Source organism: Larimichthys crocea, chromosome X (genome assembly GCF_000972845.2).
Source record: "Larimichthys crocea isolate SSNF chromosome X, L_crocea_2.0, whole genome shotgun sequence".
Lineage (NCBI taxonomy): Eukaryota > Metazoa > Chordata > Actinopteri > Sciaenidae > Larimichthys > Larimichthys crocea.
In genome coordinates this window covers 39143431-39168648 of record NC_040020.1, presented here as the reverse complement: position 1 = coordinate 39168648, position 25218 = coordinate 39143431, and the positions used below count along the sequence as shown (strand labels likewise).

General features: G+C 40.7%; 1 protein-coding gene across 4 annotated transcripts; it reads left to right on the top strand.

The window, feature by feature from the left end:
• Positions 1–3569: 3569 nt before the first annotated feature.
• Positions 3570–25150, top strand: dok7b (docking protein 7b). Of its 4 annotated transcripts, none has more exons than XM_027283082.1 (13): positions 3570–3667; positions 3784–3829; positions 4847–4935; positions 5601–5751; positions 8193–8393; positions 14514–14633; positions 17315–17422; positions 17993–18969; positions 21979–22050; positions 22530–22575; positions 23158–23247; positions 23398–23613; positions 24362–25150. In XM_027283082.1, the coding sequence occupies exons 1-13, from the start codon at positions 3614–3616 to the stop codon at positions 24496–24498; spliced, it is 2307 nt and encodes a 768-aa protein (XP_027138883.1). In that variant the 5' UTR covers positions 3570–3613; the 3' UTR covers positions 24499–25150. The 4 variants fall into 4 exon arrangements, with proteins under 4 accessions (XP_027138883.1, XP_027138882.1, XP_019133722.2 ...); XM_027283081.1 differs by having other exon boundaries at positions 23095–23247; positions 23398–23586; XM_019278177.2 differs by having other exon boundaries at positions 23095–23247.
• The last annotated feature ends 68 nt before the right edge of the window (positions 25151–25218 follow it).

Genomic DNA, 25218 nt, shown 5'->3' with positions numbered 1-25218 from the left:
GACTTTAAAGGAGCCATTCTGTCCTCCAAACAACTCATTTTACTTTGCAGAACTTCTATATAACAGCTTATGACTGTACATTGTACTGTATGTAATACACAATTACCAGGGATATGGAATATCAAAGTAAAAGTAAAAGTTATTATAATTCATCCTAAGGGGAACATGAATGATCTGAATCAAATAAAAACCAATAGCTGGTGAGACATTTCACCTAAAACCACAAATGTCAAACTTGTGGCACATTTCATACAAAAATAAATCAATAAAACAATGGACTTGGTTCAGCATAAAGAAGAGATGTTTTTATTATGCCATTTATGTATGAGACATTTTACATGTAATAGGAATAGCACAGGTGCACCCCGCAAGTAATACATTACCATTAATATATCCTGCTATTACATGTCCAAATGTCTCCAAAGCAAGATGAAGCAATCTAAAATAAATGCAAACAACAGGTTCAACAAAAGGCCCGAAGCCAAAGTCACGTGGTAGTTAAACAACAACAGAACTGTGTGAACAAATCCACTGTCACCAACAAAATGAGAGAATGCGTCCCTTCTTTCCCTCAGCCAGTAGATGGCAGCATTTTGTATTAAAGATGTGAGGACAGTCTCTTTTCACACAAGTTCACACTCTCACACACACACACACATTCACACTGAGCACCAGCTAACCCTCTTTCCCATGATGTCATAGCCAAGAGCCAGCATGGGAATATCTGTCACATCCACTTAGTTTCCTGCTGCCACCCAGATCTGTGTGTGTGTGTGTGTGTGTGTGTGTGTTGCTATAGCCCTGGTGTTGGAACAGTTGGCTATATGCTGGTCATGGTTGTCAGAGGGTGATATATTAAAAATCCTCTTAATTTTCCACTCTCTTCTTCACATACACATGAACACACAGAGAGATGAAGATGTCTTCTAGCTTTAGTAGTCTGTTTTCTTCTTTTAGTCCTCACTGAACCGCAGACTTTGACCAACCAATGCAGAACATTTTGCTCATATTTTGTGTCTTTGCATGTGGATTGTCTGCAGTGATTGTGAGTGCTTTGTCATGTCTTGTCTCCTCCATCTGTCCCTCTTTTTAAAGCAGCCTCTTCTTCCTCAGGTAAAGACAAAGACAGAAGTAGAGGAAGGGAGAAAGAAGGAGGAGGGTTCAAAATGCCCAATAGAAGAACAACATCTTCCAACCCCCTCCCTCCCTCTGCTTCTCCTCCTCCTCCTCCTCCTCCACGGCCTCCTCTTCGCTCACGTCGCAAATCCAAGTCCCCTTCATCCCGCTCCAACCACTCAACCCCAAAACGAGCCTTGGACTTGGACAGAATCGGGGATGCCCCTGACACAAGGAACATCAGGCAAACCCGCAGAGGATCCAGAGACGTACGGGGCTCCCAGAGTTCAGAGCTGGACAGGAAGTGGGAAGGTGTGGCCATGGAGTTGCGTTGCCATGGCAGCAGGATGAGGTCAACAGTGTACCAGACTTCAGACTTGCCTTCCATGGTCAAAGCCAAGAGACAGTTGGAGCAGAAGGAGGACAAAGGTCAAATAGACCGAAGTAAATTGAAAGCAACGTTTGTTTGAGGCGCTCCAACAATTGGTCGACTCACAGACTGTCGACCTGCTGATGTTGTCTCTGTGACTCTGACCACACCGGTGGTCTCTGCAGCAGCTGAAACATTGTGTGGGTTTCAAGTAAAGATGAAGGGCCCAGTGTCAACAACTGTGCAGCTGCTCCCAGGCTCTCTATGGAGGGCTGCTATTACAAGATGGCAGGCTGAGATGAATCAAATGCTGTGTCCTGATTCCATACTGTATACTTATTCTCAGTATGTATGTGCAGTGTACTTTAAACTTTAAAACAATATTGAGAGAACTGTTTAGGGAATAATGTACGTATTACTCCATTACACTGATTTCAACAGCTATTATTACTGGCTATAGTTCACATTTCTGATCTCTGAATGGGACCATGTTGCAGAATAAGTTTTTTTATTTTTGTAAGTATACTTTGCTGATTTCTATAATACTTCTGAGTACTTCTTCCAACACTGGTAGTTTGTGTTTTGATTGGAAATGATACCAAACAAAGTAAGCATAGTAAAAAACCTTGAATTTGAAGAGAGCTGTTGATGTACACTGAGTACAGAGAGAACACGGAGGAGCTGTCCAACTGCAAAAAAAACAAAAAAACAAGTGGGGGTGGTGAAACAGTTTCCAGGAACATCTCAGAAACTTTTAAATCTGTCAGCTCGCTTTTTGAATGATAGAGTATAAAATAGATTAAAATTTTGTATGTTAACTGAAAAAACAGCATCCACAGCAAGTATATATTACATACTGTACATGCATATAGTATGGACTTGGGACACAGCATTGCACTAGCTGTTAGCCTTCTCCATTACTATCTGTCATCTTTATGCAGGAGAATATTTGTAACACCTGTAGTTCATTGGGTCTGAGTTTAGACATAAATCTGTATTTTAAAGGGACACAAAGATTTAGTATTGCTCTTCCATAAAGTTTGGGGAATTGGGAAGAGACAAAACTTGGAACACAAGAGGCTGAATCATTCTGACTTTCAGTCTTAGTGTCTTTTATTAGACCTTTCCTGCCAAGTAAACACCCACGTCTCTCAAACTCCACAACAGGAGTTTTGGTTGCTCTGACGTGACAACGTTACAGTTTGACTTGACCAAACTCCTCCAGAGCCACAGAAGACGTTATATAGTACAATACAAACACAGGAAGGAAGGAACACATCTTCATGTGTAAAATCTGTGGAGTTACCCTTTAAATAATAATAGCAGTATTAGTCAGCTTACATTCTGTTTTTTTTTCAGAAACTAATATGTCAACCACTTAGAAATTGACAGCTGTTTGCCATTTTAGGCCCAGACTCTGTGTGAGGTAAATGGTAAGCTAGTTCAATGAATTCACCTGTCATTCCAGGAATAACACCTCTTGAACTTGCAGAGGCTCTGAAAGTATTGCCACCCCCAAAACATCCTGTCCTGCTTTGGTCAAGAGCAATGCAAGGATTTATATTACACTGGACCTTGTTCATTCAGTGGACATATGGACATATCATGCTCACATAATAAAGTATTTTCTTGACTAGTAATCTTTTAATCTTTTTTCATTGTTGTGGATTTGAAGCTGTTTTTGCTCATTTTACATCTCTTGATTCTCCAGCCAGCTTTTACAGACACAGCTAAGGCCCCACTGATCAACATGAATCCCTGTCTAACACCCGGCTGAGAGCCAGCCTCACGAGTTAAGTGAAAGGTGCGCGGGTAATGCGATTTTAATCGAATTAGCTCCATTGTAAACAAGAAGCACTTGACGCGGGATGACAACTGTACGAACTTGGCAGGAGCCCGCGGGGGAGGCTGGTGTCCCTCCCTGCCCCGGTGGTCTGTTCGTCGGGGAGAAAGTACAGCAGTGCGGGGCCCAGGCTGTGGAGGCTATTTTGAAATGTGACCTCTCTCTCTCTCTCTCTCTCTCTCTCTCTCTCCCTCTCTCTCTCTCTATCTGTGTGTGTGTGTAAGGTATACACGTACACACACACACACACACACACGCACAGCTGCTCGGAACCATGACAGAAGATGACGGATACAGTTGTCGCGGAGGGACAAGTCAAGTTTAGAGATGGAAAAAAGGTTAATTCTTCCAATATTAATCTTGTTTTTTAGCTTTAAAATGTATTTCTACACTTCAGGACCAACTACAGGAATAAACTTTGTCACTTACTGATTCTTTACAAACTTCTCCTCAGTGGAAGACTCGGTGGGTCGTTCTTCGGAAGCCCTCTCCGGTCGCAGGTATGTGTCAACTTTTTATTTTACAGTCAGCTCTTATTAATGCTTCACAGGGTGTCCTCATGTTCACGGCGACAGAGAATTCACAAGTTAGTTCGTCTGTTTCATTCCACTTTCTGGACTTAAACTAATCACAACTTGTCAATTGGTCACTTGGCTGTGCGCCATGGAGAGCGCGTAATAACGCAACACATCCGCGTCAACACGCAGTACAGCAGCTGAATTGATTGAATTTATGTTATTCAACCTTTAAAACGTGCAGGCAAGACATGAGTGCTGTCTTTCCCCTTCAAATTAAGAGTCCGGATATTAAACCTTAAGGGGGTTTATAGTGGGAGGTGGATTTAAGGTTAATTATTTTAAAGCCTTTCAGCTAAAAGCATAAACTGTGATATTGCCTGAGTCCACTCTTTGCAAGCCTGGCAGAAAAGGGTAAGCAGCACAGCACTTCTCTAAACTGAATTTTGTTTAACTTGAGATGCACATGGGAGAAGTTTGCTTTCAGGGCTGTCTGGCAAAAACGCTTTCTGCCTTTCTATCCCCCCCTAAACGTAACCAAGTAGCTTTGGTGCCTGAACCAAACTAAATACTGAGGCTTTCTGGCAAAATATCCCTGAAGGCAACCTTACCCCATGTGCACTTTAGATGCTGTGAGCACACACTCAGTGCCTCTCAGCATAAACATATGGTTCAAGCTGTAGGCCACTGCTGTGTCCTTGAAAAAGGTTTGTAGAGCACTGGAAATGATGCAGGCTACTCTGTGTTCTCTCTCTGTGTGTTCCTGTGTGCGTATTTGTGTCTTGACTTTCATCATCAGCTGTGCCAGCAGATCAGTTCATTGTTTTAGGGTTCGTCGTGACAGCTGTGCCATCAAACCGCAAAGGCACGCAGCAGAGATTACAAAAAAAGTGACACTGTTGTTATTCTGCATTCTGCTGTTAATCACAAAATTGACTTTTAAGCCTGTCAATCTTTAAAGCTCCCCGCACTGTGTGTAATGCGCTTGTGTGTCTGCATCAGACTGCCTGTCTCTGCTGGTGTACAAGGGGAAGAAGAAAGGAAAGGAGAAGGACGGCGGTCACAAGGAGAGGCTCAATGTGACACTGGAGGTAGGTTCAGCCAGTGTAAGTTAAACGCACTGTTGGCATATTTATTACACCCCTTTAGTGTGGTTGCATCACACAGCCAGCCAGGCTTTCTACTGCTGCCATTAGACTGCTCTCACATGTAGTACAAGGTAGACGGTAGAATGTGACACATGGATGGATAGGGACTTTGTAGACTAGCCAGATGGTGCATAGCAAGACACTGTGCCAAACAGAAAAAACAGCATGAAACAAAGAGGAACAGGAATGAGACTAACGTCTTAGTCTTTTTTATCTGTATGAACTCATACCTAGAGACCATGTGCTCTAATCTCAGTAAACTGCACTAGACCAAAAGGAACCAGAGAGTCACAAGATGTTCTACAATATTAATGAGACTCTCTGATATTTGAGATGAGTTTTGTATTTTGCTCTCAAGTTTAAGTTTCTTACTTCCTTTAGCTGGGAAAGTATCCACACCTGACATCAGAATTTCATCAGGACAAATCCACCTGACCTCACCCAGGAGAAATAAAACTCTTTAGATTTAGGCGGATAAGACCAGTGTCTAAGTAATGTTTTGTCAAGTGCAGTCATTTCCTTTGTTATAATAAGAAAACACTCCAGAATAAAAGAGATGACTTCTGATACAGTCTAAATTCTCAGTGTAATTGTCTCTGCTACTTCAGGGGATCTGTGGTGTGGAGCCAGGTCCCGGGTATGATGGCGTATCCTACACCCTCTCCATCCTCTGTCTGGCGCACACTCTGGTTCTGGGCTTCAACAACAAAGACGCCCTGCTGGCCTGGGATGCCCGTGTCCGCTACAGCCTGGGAGAAGGTCAGTGGTTTGGCCTTGTGTCGACGTCACAATCCCTGTTCAAGGGGAACATGCTGATGGGAAAAGTTGTGTGACTAAGCTGAAGCTGGATAACCGACCTAATAAAAGCTAGTTGTTTAAATATCAGGTTAGTTTTAGTGTTTGGATCCCAGAGAGAGCATTAAGCTGGAGAGTTTTTTGTGTGTGTGTGTGGATCAGCAGTTCTAGCAACTGTCATGTGGGGACTATCTACCCAAGCCTAAGAATGACATCATGACATTCTCCATTACCCAACATCAACCTGCCTCCCCTCTCAATCTTGTGGTGGCCTGTAATTAGAGCTTAGATCCTGACAGTGCTTGATCCAGTTCAGAGTCACCTTCCTACACTGAGGTGTAAGTAAATAAATAATAAAGTGTGAACAAAATGAGTGAGGAAGTGAACCCTATCAAATCTGTAGAAAACTATTATTACAGCCTTTTTAAATGTCACTACCTCAACATGGTGTTATACTGTTGTTGTTCTATTTATTGTATATACTTGTTTTTTAAGTTTTAAATTTGCCTTTACTTTCTATATTTTTATATTCTCTCTCTCTCCCTCTCTCTCTCTCTCTCTCTCTCTCTCTCTCTCTCTCTCTCTATATATATATATATATAATATATATATATTATATATATATATATATATATATATAATATATATATATATATATAATATAATGTTTTATATTTTATATTTGATATCGGGCTGCTCCGGGACCAGGGGAAACCAATTTTGTTTAATCCCATGTTTTTACATGTGCTGTAATGATAATAAAACTCCTTGAATCCTTGAATCCTTGAAAATGAAAAATCATACCATATGTATGCAGTACAGTGCATTTAGAGCATGATATTGTCAGTTCTTATTATCCTTAGCGTATTTATTTATTTATTTTAACATATAATGTATATTTTAAAGAGTTAGGCCTGAAAGTCATACTGCCCAATCAATTGGAGGCCCTTATACAAGCTTTAATTATAAAATGTATTCATTAATATTATTCTAAGCGTAGGTGTAATGTGTTCTGAAGCAAGGTGTTGAGAAATACTGCAAGTCAGTGTTAGTATTTTATTATTTTATTATTATTACTAATATTATCCCCTCCTCAAGTCTTTGCCTGCATAATAAGAAGTTTACAAGAAGAGTAGAAATGTCTGTTGAGCCCATCAGCTCGAAGAAGCACACAAGTATTTTATCTGTTGTTAAAAACCTTTTAAAAGTTGGGAAATGTTCTATGAGCCATTATGAATTTTAATAACTTCAGGCTGATTTTTAACTGTACTTCACAGCCAGGCTGGGAGGTGAATTGATTATTTTTTTATTGTGCAGCACTCTGCTGTACTGTCAGTACATTTTTCGGAATAGATAATTCTGTCTCGTCCTCATTGAAAAATATCACCTGCAAGGCTTCATCCTACCCACAAACTGTCTGAGAACATTTTACAGCTCAACAACAGCAACTCTTCTTTTGAGTCCTGCTGATGGTTAAAATAAAATCCACAGCACACTAAATAGCACACCTCCTGACTGCTATGAACTTAAGGGATGCCCCGGTGTATCTACTGAAACAGATTTTGTTGTTGTGCTGTTGTCTTGGGCCGCCCCAGAAGAAGTCATTCATGCATTTATTTTCTCTTGTAGATCACTGCAGCTCTCTTTACCCAACAAAGGTCTATTTCATCCCTGCAATTTGTCTAAAGTGCTGCTCTAAAGCTTCTGTCTCTGGTCAAATGTTCGAATCAGTTCACCTCTTTTTGCAAATAATGGATACTAAAGTGTACTGATTCTTTCCCTGTAGTGCGCCCTGTGGTTTTACATCATTTACATGATTCAACACTTGTTTGAGCTCAGTAAACCAACACAGTGCATAATGTAGTCCTCAGTCTCTGCACAAAAGTCACTTTTTATGAAGGTGCTGTCTAAATACGGAATCTTTTAAATCTTTTATTGTGCACTCAATCCGTGTCTGGCTTATTTCTTCTTGATGTTTAAAGCTTGTTTGAAAAAAAATGCAAATACTTGAAGAGTTATGATATTTATTATTATCAACCTGTTGTTGTATGGGCACATACTGTATATATACAGTATATACTTTGTGTTTGGCTGTGAGAGGGAGAGACAGACTTTGGCAATGAAAAAGTGCCATCTGCACAAAGTGAGTGTTGACAAAGTGCAGCCAACAGAGCTTAAAGAACTGCTTCATCATCATTACCGCTGCCATCATTCACACCGTACATGTGTGATCATGTGTTTGTGTGTGCAGGTTTGTTTGTTCCACCTCATTTGTTTAAGTGTACTGGTGTGCTTTATGATCAATGATACTCTGCTAATCTTTAAGTCATTATGAGTGTGTGTGAAAATCACAATCCACTCTTTTCAGATGTCTTCTCACCTCTCTTTTTCTGCCTCTCCTTCAGTCCACAGGTTCAGTGTCAATGTGGAACCTGGTACCAAACTAGAAAGGGGCCCTGCCTCCCTCCACCTGTGCAACAACCTATTGGTCCTAACCAGAGGCGTCCCTCCTGTCGTCATTGGCCACTGGAAGTTGTCAGCATTGCGTCGATATGGTGCGGTGCCAAATGGCTTTGTGTTCGAGGGGGGGACTCGCTGTGGATATTGTAAGTAACTCGTGGACTGAAAATGTTTTCCTGCTGTGTGAATTTAGACACTGCGGCGTGCTGCCACAAAGGGCAACACTTTAACACTAATGGCTGTACTGGCAATGCACAGTGCCCCACATGCCTGGCTCTCTTCTGTTGTTGTTTGTGGTTTAGTTGCATTATTTGTGGGAAACTGGCCAGACCTAGATGACGCAAGGTCAGGTTTATTTCTACCAGGGCTACAGTGGCCCAATATATATATATATAATAGACTGATGCCAGTCCCTCGGAAACAAAGGGCTTACCTCTAGGTTATTATTTCATACTAATATTAGACAATCAAGACAGAAAGAAATCATGATTAGAAGCAGCGGGACATGATGCATTTTCACTCAAACCTCTTTACATGTATATATACACTGTGGAATCAAATATTTTTACTTCTTCTCATGAAATGATTGTGGCAATGTGTTTTATTCTTGATAGATAAAGTGTATCTTCAAAATTTTATTGATCAGTAGCTTCCAAACAAATTAAACTACAATTAACCTGATGTGTATAAATAGGGATTGAAAAAAGGAATGCACTGTATCTGAAAACAAAATTATTCCAATGTTATGGGCAACAGTGTATGTTTTGTATTGATCTTGCAAAGCAAACAAAGGGAAATCGATTTTTTAAATAGGAAAAAAAAGGTGATGTTGAATGACCTCAGGCAAAAAAAGAATCAATTTAACTCTTGTCACATACACATGTGCAATTAGATAAAATAAGATCAAGCCTATCCTCCGGTGACTGACCTGAGATGTTGAGGAGGGATCAACTGAAGGTTGAAGGACACAACAGGAGTGTCAACAAGCAAAGACTGATGTTCAGTTTGAGAGTAACTGAGGGTGTCAAACTTCAAAGTCTAACAAACTGAGAACTCATTGGTCCGGTAACTTTGTGATATACCGTCGCTGCAGCACAGTTTGTCTAGATTCCACTTTTCAAAGTGCTTCTCCTAGATAAAGAAAAATGCTCATTGCCCTTTAGACCTTACAGCGTGATAGATTTGTCATTTAACACTAACAGAACCTGTGATTTATTGCAGGTGTTTATAGAGTAACTTTATCCACGTAAGAAATGACTTTCTATGTATGAACCACGACCATGCTGTTCGTCTGCCCACCAAATAATGCTGTGTGTGTGTGTGTGTTTGTGTGGTTGCCAGGGTTTAGGTATCCTCTGAATGTCCAGTTGATGTGAGCATGAATGTGAAGAATGAGAGGCAGTTTTATATTTTTGGGTGTGGATGTGTGTGCATGCTTTATTAAGATAAGTTTAAATATGTCCTCCTGTGTGGTGACAACTACCTTCTCGCTGGTATTTTGTTTTTAGGGAGGTGTTAGTTCGTGTTAAGAGAAAGTTCCTGCATGCACTAATGTGACGTCTATCTGAGTGTGTGTGTGTGTCTGTGTGTGTGTGCAGTCTCATGGCTCCTACAGGAATAACCATGAAGTCCTCAGGCTCTGGTTTCAGTGGTCTGATGGACCACATCTATAAATACCAGCCTCCCCTGTAGTGGTCACTCAACCAATCACATAGCATCTGCTGGCTAGACCACCAATCACTGTCTTCTCCTTCGCCTTCATCTACATATTACCCAGCTGCCACCCCGGGGCAGTGATGAGAGGCCCCTCTTGGCTGCAGGAACAGAAAGTTACAGAGAGAGAGAGAGAGATGTGAGAGTCAAATCGGCAAGTGACATTCCTTGCATGAGTGCAAGGTAAAGCAGAGTGTTAGTTTACAGTTTTACATGTTTATTTGTATTTGGTGAGGACGCTTGAGACATGCCAGCGCTTAGCAGACATTTTCTGTTTCACCCATAGCAGATGTTCTTCTGGGTTATTACACACACAAACTTGTCTGCTTACAATCAGGTTTCCACTCGTTTTAACCATTCACTCATTACTCAGAAATCAATCTATCTGTGACACCGCCCCAGCTACAGACAGAGAAGTCAGCCAATATACTATATTTCCATGCAAAGGTCTGTCCTTAAGTTGTGTCGGAGCAAGGGCACCGCGATGAAACACTCTCTGTTTTTGGGGGGGGGAGACATAAAAAATGACCATAATTAGCTCTGCTCCAGCTAGCGGCTCCATTAACCTTTTTTCGGTAACCATAAGCAGAGGAAATGATACTGTTTATCATTACCCTCATAATCGTATACAACCAATTTGGTCACTGATGCTGCCGGTGATCAACAGCTCTGTTTTCTTGTTGACGTCACTTTTCTTTTCTGTTCTTTGAAAGAGGTTTGAAGCACTCTGTTGTCTCACTCCTCACCCTCTGACCCTTTGCGATGCTGTCTGCAACAGAAACCAACAACTTCAGCAGAATGAGATCCACAGCGACATATACCTTCCCCCAACAATACTGGTTTTGTTCTGGTTAGGTAATAGGTGTTTTTAACTGTCATGGTTCACTGAGACACTTGAAGGGACTGAGCCATCATTAGTGTTGCTCAGTGTTTTTCCTTCTCTGTGCATTTCATGTCCAAATGTCCAAATGTGAAAAAAGTCTACATAGATGCAGCAGGACTTGAAAATGCATGAAAAAGTAGAAAACGGCAGAGCATATTTACAAGATACTACCAGACCGTGATCATGTGCAAATGGTGCAGAATGACTGGAATAGTAGAGACAAACTGATCTTTATTAGGCTGCACTTTTTGAGCACTGTACTTTAAAGCGATATCTTATGAAATAACTCATTTGCGCTCTCAGCTCCACAATTTCCCCTCAGGCCTTTTTGTCCAAGCAAATAAGTAAGCAGTCTCTCGGTCATCCAATGCTGCTGTACAAAAATATTTTACCCATGACAGCCACATGGCTCTCTGCTGCAGCTGCACTTTCGAAGTCAGCTGCGCCTCGGACGATACGATTCCTGGCTGCAGAGCTGAAGATGTACACCAAGGTGACATGACAAGCCTTTTTTTACTGCTACACACGCTCAGCGAGACAGCGGTCAGCTGTCTGTGTAAAGCCCTTTTACTAGGCAGTAATCAGAGAGAGCTGGGATCTTTGTGATGTTGGACGTTTGCCTTTGGTTGTACAGTCACATGAAACACGCCGCAGCAGTGTGAAGCAGTGATATCAGCACCAGCTTCCATTCGATGTGATACTGAGGCCACGTTGTTTTATAATCAATAATGTTGATTATAGAGCCTGTGTCTTAGCTTGACAGATATTTTCTGGCAGATACACACGTGTTCTTGTTAACACACACACACAAATACACACATACACAGTGATTCAGACCTCACATGCAGACATGGTAATAAATGATCCTCTGCTGAGTTTGGATGGATGGTCGAGCCTTGTGATCTGGATAAAAACAATTTTAAGCCGACGTACTATGTCAGCAATCTTTCCATGTCCCTGCGTGGCATAAACACTTACACACACCTCATATCGTAGTACAGTAATATGTCAATGCACGTGTGAGTTGTGTTTTTCCAGTGTGGTGTTCATTACGTGTAGTTCTGATGCATGATTTTGGGTGCCATTGCAGTTTTTTCATGTTTTCATTTATCCAGATAACCATGTTTTGGATAAATGATAACATTTATCCTGATCAGAAGATTTCTAGAAGTAAAAGACAACTTCAGCTATTCTAGTGTCATGTAACATTAAGCTGTGAATGACCCATAGAGGTTAAAATGTCTCTGACTCTCCACCTGTCATTAGAAGTGTTGAAGCCTCTTGGATGAGTGGTAAACCTCCTTCAGACAAGACAGCTGAACTCCTGCCATGGAGTGTGCTGCTGCTATAATAAGAAAACAAAGATCTGTCTCTGTTAAAAGGAGCTATCATGCAGCAGGAACTTACAGCATATTTTGTGAGAAATAAATGAGGAAGGGTTCCTTGGTGGTCATAACAAATTAAAAAGATAAATATAACTGCCAGAAAATGGGACACATTTGCAGAAAATAGAGAAATAAAGCTTATTCAGTCCCAACAGATCTGAATAATTTTATGTATTTTGTTTAAATGGTTATGATGACATTCCCCCATAAAGGCTGAAAAATTTTCCAAAACTGCTTGTGTACAGAGAGCTTATCAAGGTCTCTGAAAATGTTTTTTTTTCTTCTTCCCCGCAGCAGCTTGAAAAAGAGACTACAAAGACCTATGGCCATAATTTCTCTATGCTGCGTATTAAGAGAAATATTGGGAAACTATGTATGAGATTATTTCTTGCTGCCTTTGAAGTCTATTAAGAGAAAGATTTTCATACTTGTGTCATGTCATCACTCAGAGCTTGTCTCCTTGCGACAGAAAAGAAGATCTGTCAATGAAACACTGAATAGATATAGATATAGCTGATTTAATGAGCAGTCCATAAAGGAAAAAAATGACTCTGCAGCAAAACATAAGGCAGAAGTGTTATTTACGCATTTTTTGAGGATGTGATGCTGTTGAATTGTAATGTGTTATATTGAGAGCTTATTCTCACTGATATAAACAGGGTGGGAAAAACATTACAAACACCTCTCAGTCTGCTAACATAAAATAAAAATCACACGTGATTGTGTGTGTGTGTGTGTGTGCAAAGAAAGTTGAAACTAAGTGTTATTTGGGCTGATTTAATTGTTGATGTCTTATCTCTTAGCTCTATCCGGAACTTCTTACCTTCATGAGCCCTCTGGGATCCCATTAATTGCCCGATTTATTGCTTTTCCAATCGTGGGTGATTGCTCGAACCCCAGAGGATTAAGGTGTTTAGCAAACAGGTTTTCTATTTAATTTAATCCAAACCATAGATGAAGAAATGTCCACAGAGTATTTTTTATCCATGATTCTTTTTGTAGTGAAGCACAATTTGACAGTTTATTTTCAAGGCCATAGTTTGGGTTTTCTGCTTTTCTGTCTCGTTTTGATGTCTGAATGGCTGAAGGGTGAATGACAGCTTGCACACTCATAGTTTGTGACCTACAGCTTTCTTTTTTTTTTACTTTTGGTCCAAAGGTCCACATTTTTTTGGACTCCCTGTGATTCTGTTCAAGTTTTGGACTTCATCATCTTCTTAAAACTCTTTCAATCAGTGCAGATTAATCAGTTGGATTAAAAAAACAGCACCTCTTTTGATTTTTGTTGTTTTCCTTGTTTAGTGTTTAGCATCATCTCAGCTAATAGTGTTACACTGTTATTATCCATGATTCATACCTTTCTCCTCTCATTGCGAGTCAATCTGCAGGCCCAGTATTTCCACTGACTCAGAGAAACGTGATAAAATACATAACGGCTAATGAAGCAAATAGGATTCCATTACATTTAATGCTCAGTGATGATTCAAGCGAGAAACTGTTCAATTATTCAGCATGAAGAACTAAGTGGTGCTCTGAAAGCAGATTGTAAAAGCATTAAATACATAATGAAAGTAAGTAAAATGTTAAGTAAGTTAACTTTGGATGTGGATGCATAAGATGGATAGATACATTCATCCAAGTATCAAATGTTCTTTTGTGACCTTTGAAATCTTATTTAAAGCTGTCTCATAAATAAAAACATCATTTTCAGTACTGTAATAACAGCAACAACAAGTTTTAAAAACATTTACATTTCGTTCAAGACTGATTCTGTTGTCATTCAGTTCAACAATTTTAACGATTTTCTGCTGCACTTTCTTGGCTTTCTTCCTTTTTTTATTATCAGCAAACTCAGTTTCATGAAAAAAAAAAAGATTTTGTTTGACTGAATACCTGAGTAAGCATTTACGTTGTGACTATCTTTTCAATATCTCAGCGATGTGAGATTTTGATGTTTCATGATTTTCACACACACACTTACCTCTGTGTGGGCTGGATAGGAGAGTGAGTGGGGGCTGAATTGAGAGGCGTTTTGTAACCTTTAGAAGAAAGGGTTGTTACTGGCACAAAGGACAACCTTGCCTTTATGACAGTCATACAACCCCACAGAATATTGCTTGGGATTGCTCCAAAAACTTAGATTTTTACTCTATAATTACCATACATTACAACATATTTCCTACGTGCTAACTTACCCTGCTGTTAATATTTGTTGATTTTGTAATTGTTCATCTTTTTTTCTAGTTATCCATCATATGTAACTCTCTCTCTCATAAATCTTCTAGGGGCTGGTGTTTTCTTCTTGTCCTGTTCAGAAGGAGAGCAGATCAGTTTCCTGTTTGACTGCATTGTCAGGGGCATAACCCCCAGCAGGACCCCTCATGGATTGCGCCCTACCCTGCCAGGTGAACACACACATGCATGCAAGCCTTCAAACATAAATACATGCGGTATATGTATACATGTTATGTTATTACATTTTTTTAGTAGGAATATCTGGTCTGACACTAGTCTGAACAGCCAATCACACTGGTATGTGACTCTGTGCCTTCCAGTATAAAGGTTTACTGCCTGTTTAGTGCGCATGTTGAGCATTTGTGTCAGGCGCCATGCTAACGGAAACACAACATGCTTTGAGTCCCAAGGGTCACCCTGTGGATTAAGGGGTCATGCCTTTGTGTGTGACTTGTACGCTATTGTTACTGTTAATTTCAGAGGCATTTCTAAGACATATATGGAGACAGAGGGTTTAGTGACAGATGGAAAGAGAAAAATTGCACATGACACATACCAAGGAAATGACAACTCTGTCATAGTCTGAATAGACAGAGGGGCAGGCCTTCCTCACTGTGATACAGTATACAGATAAACATTGGTAATGCTTTACAATAAACAGATGGAGAATCGATGCCAATGTGGACAAACGTCTTAGTTTTTAATGCTGTACAGGACATGAAGAAGAAACCTTCAGTTCTCCATCTTCAACAGTTTTCTACTGCTAACATCAAACTGCACTTGCACTTGCAGAGTCAGCCATCGTTTTTAAAGTGACTATTTTGACCTGGACCCAGTTTTCCCATCTACCTCCATTAGATTTTCCTGTTTCCTTTTGGTACACACTTCACTGAAGTTATGCAACATAACTAGTTTTACTTGACCCCTGTACTCAAAGGTACCCTTGGGAGTTTTCTTGTACCCACATAGAGTATACTTATGTGAACATACAGTGAGGTCCAAAAGCCTGAGACACTTCTAGTTTGCATTTGCTTCAAATGTAATATTTTATTTTTTGTATTATAAATCATAATATAGAGTTGAGTGAAAAGCTGAATCCTTGAAGAATGAATAATGGATTTCATGTTATCCCATTTACTTCAGTCTATAGTGCCTCTGTAATGTTCAGCGAGGTTGACAGTCACGATTTCTTGTTTTTTTTGTCTTCAGGTTCTTTCAAAGCTTTGAGGTGTGTTTGGGTTCATTCTCAGGCTGCACTCAGGGTCATTCTCTCTACTGTTTGTCTCCTCACATATACCTCATTCTGTTACTGCCACTGTGAAATGCTGGCACTTCTGAATCCAACACAAGTGTTTGACCTTATTTCCCTCTCTGAGAACCACTACACTACAAGAGAGCCTTCTTTTGACAGGGCTTTAGTTAACTGTAGTCTTATGTTCATTATTTAGCAAACTCTTTTTTTTTTTTTATCTCTCAGAGAACTAAGCGTGATGTATTGGTCTTCTAATGGTGTGGTCATTTCTGGTCTGCCTGCATGATAATGCTGATAAATCATGTCCTTGAAAAGAATTTTCCTGCACAGTCACTTTATAAACTTTAAGTCTGGCCATGACTTTACACTGAGAAATCCACTCTTTGCTTAGAATAACAATTTGATTTCTGACACTTTGACTTTCTGAATACTCAAATTTTCTATTTCCAAGTTTATGTGAAACTGTCTGTCTAAAATTAACTTTATCTCAACCAACGTATATTAAAATAGGTTCATATTTTAATACATTAGTAGTAATAATCCAAAAATATATAATATATAATAGTGTGACACTGATAGGGTGCATTCTGCTGTCAAAAAAGCACATTTTATTTTCATACTTGATACTTAGGTTGCTAATACATCTGTACTTTAGATTTTTATTTACTTATAATGGAAACTTTATATTCATTGTTTTATAGCTTATTTAGCTTGAAAGATATCAGGACACTTCAGATGTAACTTTAAATACATGTGGTATGTTTCTTGTACATGCTGCAAAGTCAGCATCATTTTGGAAATGCCCAGAGTTTAACTTCTGCCTTCCTGCAATTTATTCCCATTCCCATACACATTTATTCAAGTGTCAGCCAACCTGCGTCAGTCTGCTCTGGGGCCCACTGTAACCCCACGACATTCAGTGCTGTGAAGCAGCTATAATTAGCGTAGACCAGCAGCGTTAGCAAATGTTAGCTGACACCTCACATAGCGTAGTGGAGAAACTTGGCATCTGCACATTAGCATTAGTTGCTGCAGTCCAGAGGCAGCGATCCAGGGGTTAGGTTGTTGACACCTATACACACAAGCACCCTGACCCCCTGCAATGAGTGCATGCTGGCAAACACATACACACACACAGCATGTATATATAGCAGGCATTAAGTGTGTAATTGGCAGGGTTTTACACTAAATTCATGCTCCAAAGGATAGTTGAGGCACCTATAACCTCCTCTGGGATATGTTAAATTTACAGTGCACACGCGACAGACATCTTAAAGAGGAGGCTGATGCATACAGTAGCACTCCTGAAACTTCTGCCTAATTATTTCCATTTGTATTCAGATACAAAACAATTTCCTGGCCTGGTTTTGTGAGGTGTGTATTTTTAAAAGATATAATGTAATGGCCTCAGGCACATTTTAATTCCTTTTGCTTTTAAAAATAAATCAAATGTGCATTACCTTGAAATTCAGGTTTCTATCTAAACACCATCCAAACTGCAGTGTGGATAAAACTGTGTCTTGTCTTGATTCTTTATGCTTACACACTCTGAGGGTCTCATGCTTTTATGCTCTTTTTGTTTTTGCATGTACACGACAGATCCCAATGCTGACCCCGTGTCAGCAGAGGAACGGATCAGCCAGGAGGCATCAGAGCTGGAGAAAAGACTCAGCATGTTGTCTCAGTGCAGCCTAGCAAGCAGCTCAGGTACGTTATTCTGTTAACCTCTCCCTCCTCTCCTCTCCTGTATCCAATATGTAACTTATGAGCACACTGTAATGTATCAGAGGGATACTATGCATCATCTTACAACCTTCAGGTGTTGATATCGGTCATGGTGTTTTGGATCTGCTATACATCATGAATTTCTTACTCATCATTGCGCCTCAGTATGCTGGCTGGTTCTCTGTCCAAACAAAGGCTTACTCACTGGTCTGTATTTATGAGTCATAATTACGTGTGGGTGTGTTAGTCAGAAATATGAAGCTCAGTGTAGTCAGAGGTCCCATGATTCATTTCTGCTGAAAACCTTTAAAGCTTGGAAGAACTTCATGATTTCTGCCCTCACTGCACAGAAACCACTAATAAGAACAGATAATTGAAAAGTGATTTTACAGGGTCATAATATTTTGTACCCAGAACCAATAAAAGACATAATTTACATAATAATTATTAAATGTTGCTGTTTTATAAGGATGACTGCATTCTAATGTGTTTGTGCAGATTGGTTAATAAATCACCTCATCAGGATCTAATAACTTTCTCGCCCTTCTTCAGCTTCCACTTACAGCTGCAGCACATCTGTTGCCGGAGACGACCAGAGAAGCATCTCCAGCTCGTCCTCCAGCCAATCAGACACGAGCTATGGAAGCAGACTTCCATTTTGGGTAGAGCCGTCAGGTAGGCCGCACCTCTCCAATGAGACAGCGTCAAGCTCCTCCACGCTGAAAGCTTTGACCAGTTCAGATGACCGACTTTATGCTGGAGTGATGGGAAGCTCCGGGACTCATCCATCCTCTGGCCAGCTCCATCCTCGTGGTCTCCATGACAGCGGGCGCCAGAGCTCATTAGACAGTGGGATTGGGATAGCGACAGGCAGTCAGTCGTCGTATTCAGGGAGCTGCTCCTCTTACACAGGGAGTCTGGACACTGCAAGCCAGGGAGGGGGAGAGGAGTTTGGCTCTGTGGCCAGCTTACCTGCTCCTCCATCTTCACCTCCTTCTGTGCCTTCCCCCACTCCTCCTCCTCCCCCGACTTCTCCTCCTCCTCCTCCTCCGACTTCTCCTCCTCCCCCGACTTCTCCTCCTCCTCCTCCTCCGACTTCTCCTCCTCCTCCTTTTCAGTCAACACTTACCACAGAGCACAGTTCTGCTACCTCCTCCCCCTGCCCCTGTGCCTCCAGATCTAGCTCCCGTACCTCCCGGAGGCACAGTGATGAGTATCGAATCCCCAGCCTGCTCAGACTGTGGTATGACACCCCCAGGAGTCTGCTCCAGACCCTGACCCTGAGAGAACCTTCTGCCCAAGAAGGCCCTCCTGTGCTGTGCAGGGACAGCATGAGCAGTGTAGATGGAGGGAGTAGTCAGGGCCAAACATTGAGCAACAGGCCCACAGGACCCTGGGCTCAGCGCCAGGCTATGATGCAACGCTCGCACTCATGGGGCAGTGAGATGGCGCCATCTGTGGACAGTGAGGGGAGGTCCACACCTATAACCCCACTGGCACCTGGAGACTTGGTTTGTAAAGAAACACAGGTACTGGCAGTGTCATACACCTTCAATATACCAGTAAACAAGTCAACCGGTGAACAAGCTAAGCAGAATATATGTCAGAGCTAGTGTCATGAAACGATGTCTTTTGAACCCTCTATGAAATGAAAACAGCTGTTCAGAAATTGGATCGCATCAGTAATACAGACTGTATTAGTTCAACCATAGAATGTACTTTTTTAAACATTTTAATAATACTAGAGTCTAATCGCCCTGAAGAGATTTAGTTAATCACATTATAATATAATTCAAACCAACAAAAAGGAATGCAGCTTTTCATCATTATGCAATTGAAGCTCTCCGTCTTCAAGTTCTCCTTGGGAGTTTTGTTTCTGTGCTAACATTTGAATTAAGTATGGACTTAATGAAATGGAGCAAAATGTTTGCAGATCATCATGCTAATCACTTTCTCTAGCTCTCGGGTATGCTCCCACGGATGCTAATTTCAGCTTAATGTTTCTGCTTGCATTTATTAAGCCCACAGTGGTTTTTTTTATTTTTTTATTCCTGTGCTCATAAATGGGATCTTATGTAACCATCCCTTGTGCTAATAAGATAGGATGAGCTCAGTTTGAATTGTGATTTGGGTGTTGAGGGATGAGGAAAGAAGCAGAGAGAGCACAAGAGATATTGCTAAGGTTACCAATTGGACACCTGCTGTCACAGATGTTCGTCTATATTAGAGTTGAGGCACCGCAGTGATACTGCTGTAGATTGGAAGCAACAAAGTTCAAGACCTGCTAATATATTTATACTGCAATAGATTTGGAAGGTCTAACCCCTGGTGACCTGTGTTGTCCTGTTAATGCTAGATCTGCCTGACCCTAGTCACTATCCATTAGCCATGGGGCTTAGGTTCTAGTCTTAGGTACAAGTATTTGATAATAAAGCCAAGCTTTAGGTCATTAAACCCTCATCTAGGCAAATAAAGAGAACTTTTAAAGTTTATAATAACATTAAATTGAGCAAAGTTGTGCCTCGACATGCAGTATGACCGCATTTGCATGCAGTTCACAAGTTGCAAATACATAAGAAGCTTCACAGACACAGTATAACGAAGACAAGACAAGAGTCTACACCCATGTTAGACTCTGATGTCTGCATGCTAACATGCTCACAGTGATAACACTAACATGCCGAAGTTTAGAAGGTACAATCTTCATCATGTGCAATACCTCATCTTAGTTTAGCATACTAACCTTTGCTGATTAGCGCCAGACACTGAACAATTAAATTTGATTTATTAATGGTGGTGCTTCATGAACAGTTATGGGCGCGCCATAATCAGTAGGATTCATCCTCTACCCATCAGAAGTAATAAAAAGAAAGGAAACGGCAGAGTAGCAGTTAATAAAACATCCCTCAAACACATCAGTTAACTCCTGAACTTGCAGTGGCTCTACATACAGATGGAGGACGAAAAAACACCGTATATAAAAGCACCGTTGGTGATAATCTGTTGAGGTCTTTTTCTTTTTCAGTTTATACTGGTGTTGATTCAACTTTATGTTTTAGTGAGTCATGGTGAGGGTCTACTTCCCTAATCGAGTTTTCCTCTGTCTGGCCTTTTCTCTTCTTCTTTTAAACTTTTGCCTTTTGTCGAGTTACGTAATTTTGCAGTGTGTGGGACTTATGCACCAGAAGTTCAAGCAGCAATTAACTGGCTTCTTCACATATACACTGCTACTTGATATTCACCCTAATGACTCACTTGGGTGGCTGCCTTTGTAATTGTGATTTACAATAGTCGATGGCTTAAAGGCTCATAGAGAAGCTGAAAACACTGCAAAATGCTTAGCAGTGCTTACCACAAGAACGAAAAAGCAGCCATAAAATATACTTCCTATTCATACATTTGAAGTGGGGAACACTATCATCATTAACCATTACCACCACAGCAGAGCATGCAAAGAACAAATCCATTTGTTAGTTTGCTTTTTAAAAATGCTCATCCTGTACTGAAAACACAAGCATTCTCCTCAGCCTCTTCCACACGGGCAGTTTAGTCTCCAGTCCAAGTGACTTTACATGTCTTTGGTCTGAAAACCACAGGGCGTGGAAACACGGGTGAGAAGATTCAAACACCAGACTGAAGTGATCCCTCTCACTGTGAAGTGACAGTCCCACCTGCTGCAACACTGAACTGTTAATATAGAAAAACAGTAACTGTAAAAAATGGAGGTGTTGGTTTAGATCTGGCTGTTTTCTTTTGTCTGAAACCTCAAAAGACATTGCATGAGATTTCTCCACATTGTCTAATTAATTTTCTGATGTGTTGTGAAAAGCGCTTCCCCCCTTGTAGCGAGCAAATTACCATCAGAGCAGGAGTGGAAGCAGCATGTCTTGTGATTTTCTGACAGCTTGTGTAGGAGTGTGTGTGTGTGTGTGTCTGTTCATTATACATCATGGGTATGTTGGAAAGAGAGAGAGAGGGAGGGAGCACACAAGGGTGGCGAATAAGTTAATGAGAAGTGATGAAACCAACAGAAACCCCTGAAGGAGACTATCCTGTTGGATGAAACAGTGAGTTTTCTTCATTTGTGATTCCACCTCTATGAGACGTCAGAGATTCAATGTGGCAAAAAACACCCGTCCCTTGTGTCGGGTAATGAGACAGTGCCAGATTCCATAAGTTGTATTATGCCTGTTGAAACAAACCAGATGACAGATAATATTCCTGAAGTTTGAGATGCTGCTTATTAGCTGTTGTGTGCAGATGAAAAATGGGACATACTGTCAGAGATTTCTCATGTCTGAGCCAGCCACCCTTTTCTTTTTCATCTGCCACCTCCTAAAGATGTCAGATCTGTCCTCTCAGCTCAGTATCACCAGATTTTCTCCACCTAATGCCGTCACACTTCCTCCCCTTGTTTTGTTCTCCCAATCAGTCCTTTTTGAAGCCGTGTACACCATTGCCACTCTTCTTATATCTCATTTTTCACTAACAATTAACCGCCTGCCTCTGTGATAATCTCTCTTGTCTTCCTCACGCAGTGCGGTCATGGTTTAGACAACTACATTACACCAGAGCAGTGGAAGTCAGCGAAGAACAGATGCTTAACTCAGGTAAGATTTTTAGTTTGGGGAGCCATAAAAAAACGCATTACTATGGAACATTTGGAAGAGGAGACATGAGAAGTAAAACAGACCTTGCTCATTTCACTACACTCAAGAGGGTTTGCTACTGCAACTGTATTTGGTCTAGTATGACCAGTAATGTTAGCAAATGTTCACTACTGAACTGAAATCAGTGAGTGAATTTGCACTTTGTTCTTAAGGCATGTTTCTACTTGAATCTAAAGTACAATGAATAGGACCATGTTTTTAAAATAAAAGTCAAGATAATCTTGAGAAATGGAGTCATATTCACAGAGAAATCATCCTAGAATTAGCACTTATAACTAGAGTGGCTTCAGCTTAGGAAAAGTTACAAAGCATCACTCTAAATGAAACATGACAAAAGCATCAAACAAACAAATAATCTATTTGATTTTTAGTTTATTCTAGAGTTCTTGAGTACAAACTTTTTGTCATTTATTTCCCAGGTTGCCAGCTCACCATCAGGCGTGTCACCTTCTGCAGATACACAAGGTATGTTTGTGAATTAAACAGATGTGCTTGGGTCTTAGTGTTGGAAAGTAACTAAGTACTTTTACTTCTGTCTTTAGGAAAAGGCGTTCAAAGATCCTATTGGCAGAGGGGATTGAGACATACTACTCATAAGAATCATTGTGTTTTTGTTACCTTTGAAGGAGCCCTTTATATCTACAAAGCAAGTTTTACGGCCACTGTAACTTCTCCTTCACTCTTGGAGGGAACCGTCACCTCTAGATGCTACTGAATCCTTCACACTGTTCCTTTAACCTGAATATTTGATACAGATATTGTACATTTCTCTCCACTACATTTAAATACTGTTTTTAAAGATGATGCATTGCATAGATAAAACTGTGCAACAGCAGGAAGTTCAAATAAGATCATATATTATTATCACCACACAGGGCTGATGGTTACCATTCTGCTGCCTAAAGAGCACTTTTAGAACATTTTTCTCATTCTGCTCGCCACGTGAACTAAAGCATCATAATATTGTGCTAAACGTGTTTCCAGATCCTCCTCTCTGTGTGAGAGAGGAACATGCTGACGTTGGAGATGTTGGTGATAAATTTGCAGGTCTGAAGAGGTCAGTGCCCTCTCTGCCACCCTCTGCGCCTCCACCTCTGCCTATCGCACTGAGCATGTACAGGCCAACATCAACCTGCGGTAAGCAAATTACCCAATTTTAAGACTAAATTGCCATGCGTGATGTTTTCTGAATATATCCCATTTGTCTTGGTGTTTTTCTATTCACACTTTAGCCGGCTGTCCGTGATCAAATGTGTAACCAGTTACCCTTTTGGATTTTTCCTTCAGGTATGTTCCAGTCTGCCCATCCATCTGTGTCACAGGACTTTGGGCTCCGTAGTGACAGCACTGTAAATTATGTTAACATCCCCATCAGCCCCCTGCCAGCCAAATCTAACAGAGAGCTCCTCTACACAGAGCTGGACCTGCAGGAACCCGGCTTGGCTCCAGTCTCCAGTCTGTACAGTGCTCTCAGAGGTAACACTTTGCAGCTCTGCAGACCCAGTAAGAACACTGAGCCTTAATGGCTATTTTAGATCTCCATTTGTCTTTTCCTCCTGCTGCTTTTTTTCCTATCCTGTGGGAATGGCTTCAGCGTTTGCATATTAAGTCAAATTTTGCATTGTACATTCAGCTAAAATTTTATACGATTTAGCTAAAATGTCCTCTGTCCATATTTCTTATGCACTTATCCAGCAGGGTGGTAGATTTTTTAGCTCTTCTACCAGTATAGTGCAGTGTGTACTGATTCTTACAAATTATGACAGAGAAACAAAACACTTGGTTGAGAGCATTCTTTTATTGCTGCTTACTTTTCTGCCTACCTCTCTGTATCTATTGGCTGTATTTGGAAAAAGTGCATGGAAATGTTTTCTTTGCAACTTGCATCAAGTAAGGACAGGTCAGCACAATGCATGGATGAGGAGAAACAATTTATTGATGTAAAACAGACATATAAATGTTATTTTTAGTGCCTCAGTACCTAATTTATGTGGTGTAATCACATATTTGGTGAAAAATTTACAACAGTGACAAAATAATTTAGAAACAGTCTAAATGTATCTTCAAAATAATCTGAGGGACCAGTTGAAATGAATGGTTATATTAACAGATGAAATGAAAGTTATATTCCAGCACTGCCAATGAAGAAAATGGATCAAAAAAAGTTTATGGTGAAGTTAAAAAACACGAAACAAAGTAGAAATGCAAACATTTTCTCTTTTCTCCCCCTCTCCCGCCGATTGCCGACCAGAAGAGGGCTCCATCAGGTACGCCCACCTAGACATCACTGCCATGGAAACAGCTCAGAGAGTGGGGGCGGAGCATGTTCAGGGCAGGGAGGACAGACTGACTCAGCTGGAGAGCAGGCGGCGAGGGCCACCAAACTGACTCTGCAACGCCCAACTCGATGACACTTCAAAATAGTTTTCAACGCTGACTCTCTCCATCTCTCTGAATAAGCTAAAGCACTCGATATGCAGCTGTTTGTCATACCAGTCATTGTTGTACTTAAAAACACACCCACAGTTGTGCCAGTGTACAGCAATTTCCCACCAACAATCCATTCCACTAAAAAGAAAACAGGAAACATCTGGGAAATCTCTTATGCAGCTGCCATCTTGGATGTGTTTTGTGATCTGTTGTGTTGTAATTTCTCATATACTTGTACTTAAATTAGTATTTTCCTGCATTTCTCTTGATCACTTTTAACCCAGAAATGTTACTTTTTTGGCTGCATGGCACTTACGTCTGCTGAGGTTGGAGGAAACCTGCCTCTTTTAAGATACTCTCAGGATGACTGTTAAGCTTTGGTATAAGTGGCCTTAATTAGGAGTTAGTGGCACCAAAGACTAATGTTTACGACTGATATTATAGAGACAAAGATAGTTAGCAGCTTTGCTTGGCATCAAGTTATACTTTGTTAAGCTGGAGTTTAGATTGATCTCCTTCAGACTGTTTAGGCGTGGCTCTGCTTATTGTTACTACTCTTACATGAATGCCACTGTTTCAATTCAAATGGTTTAATCACAGGGATGAAGCAGAAGATGATCCCACAATGAGATCAAGCCCCTTCGCATAGCACTGACACCTTAGAATCGACCGCTAAGA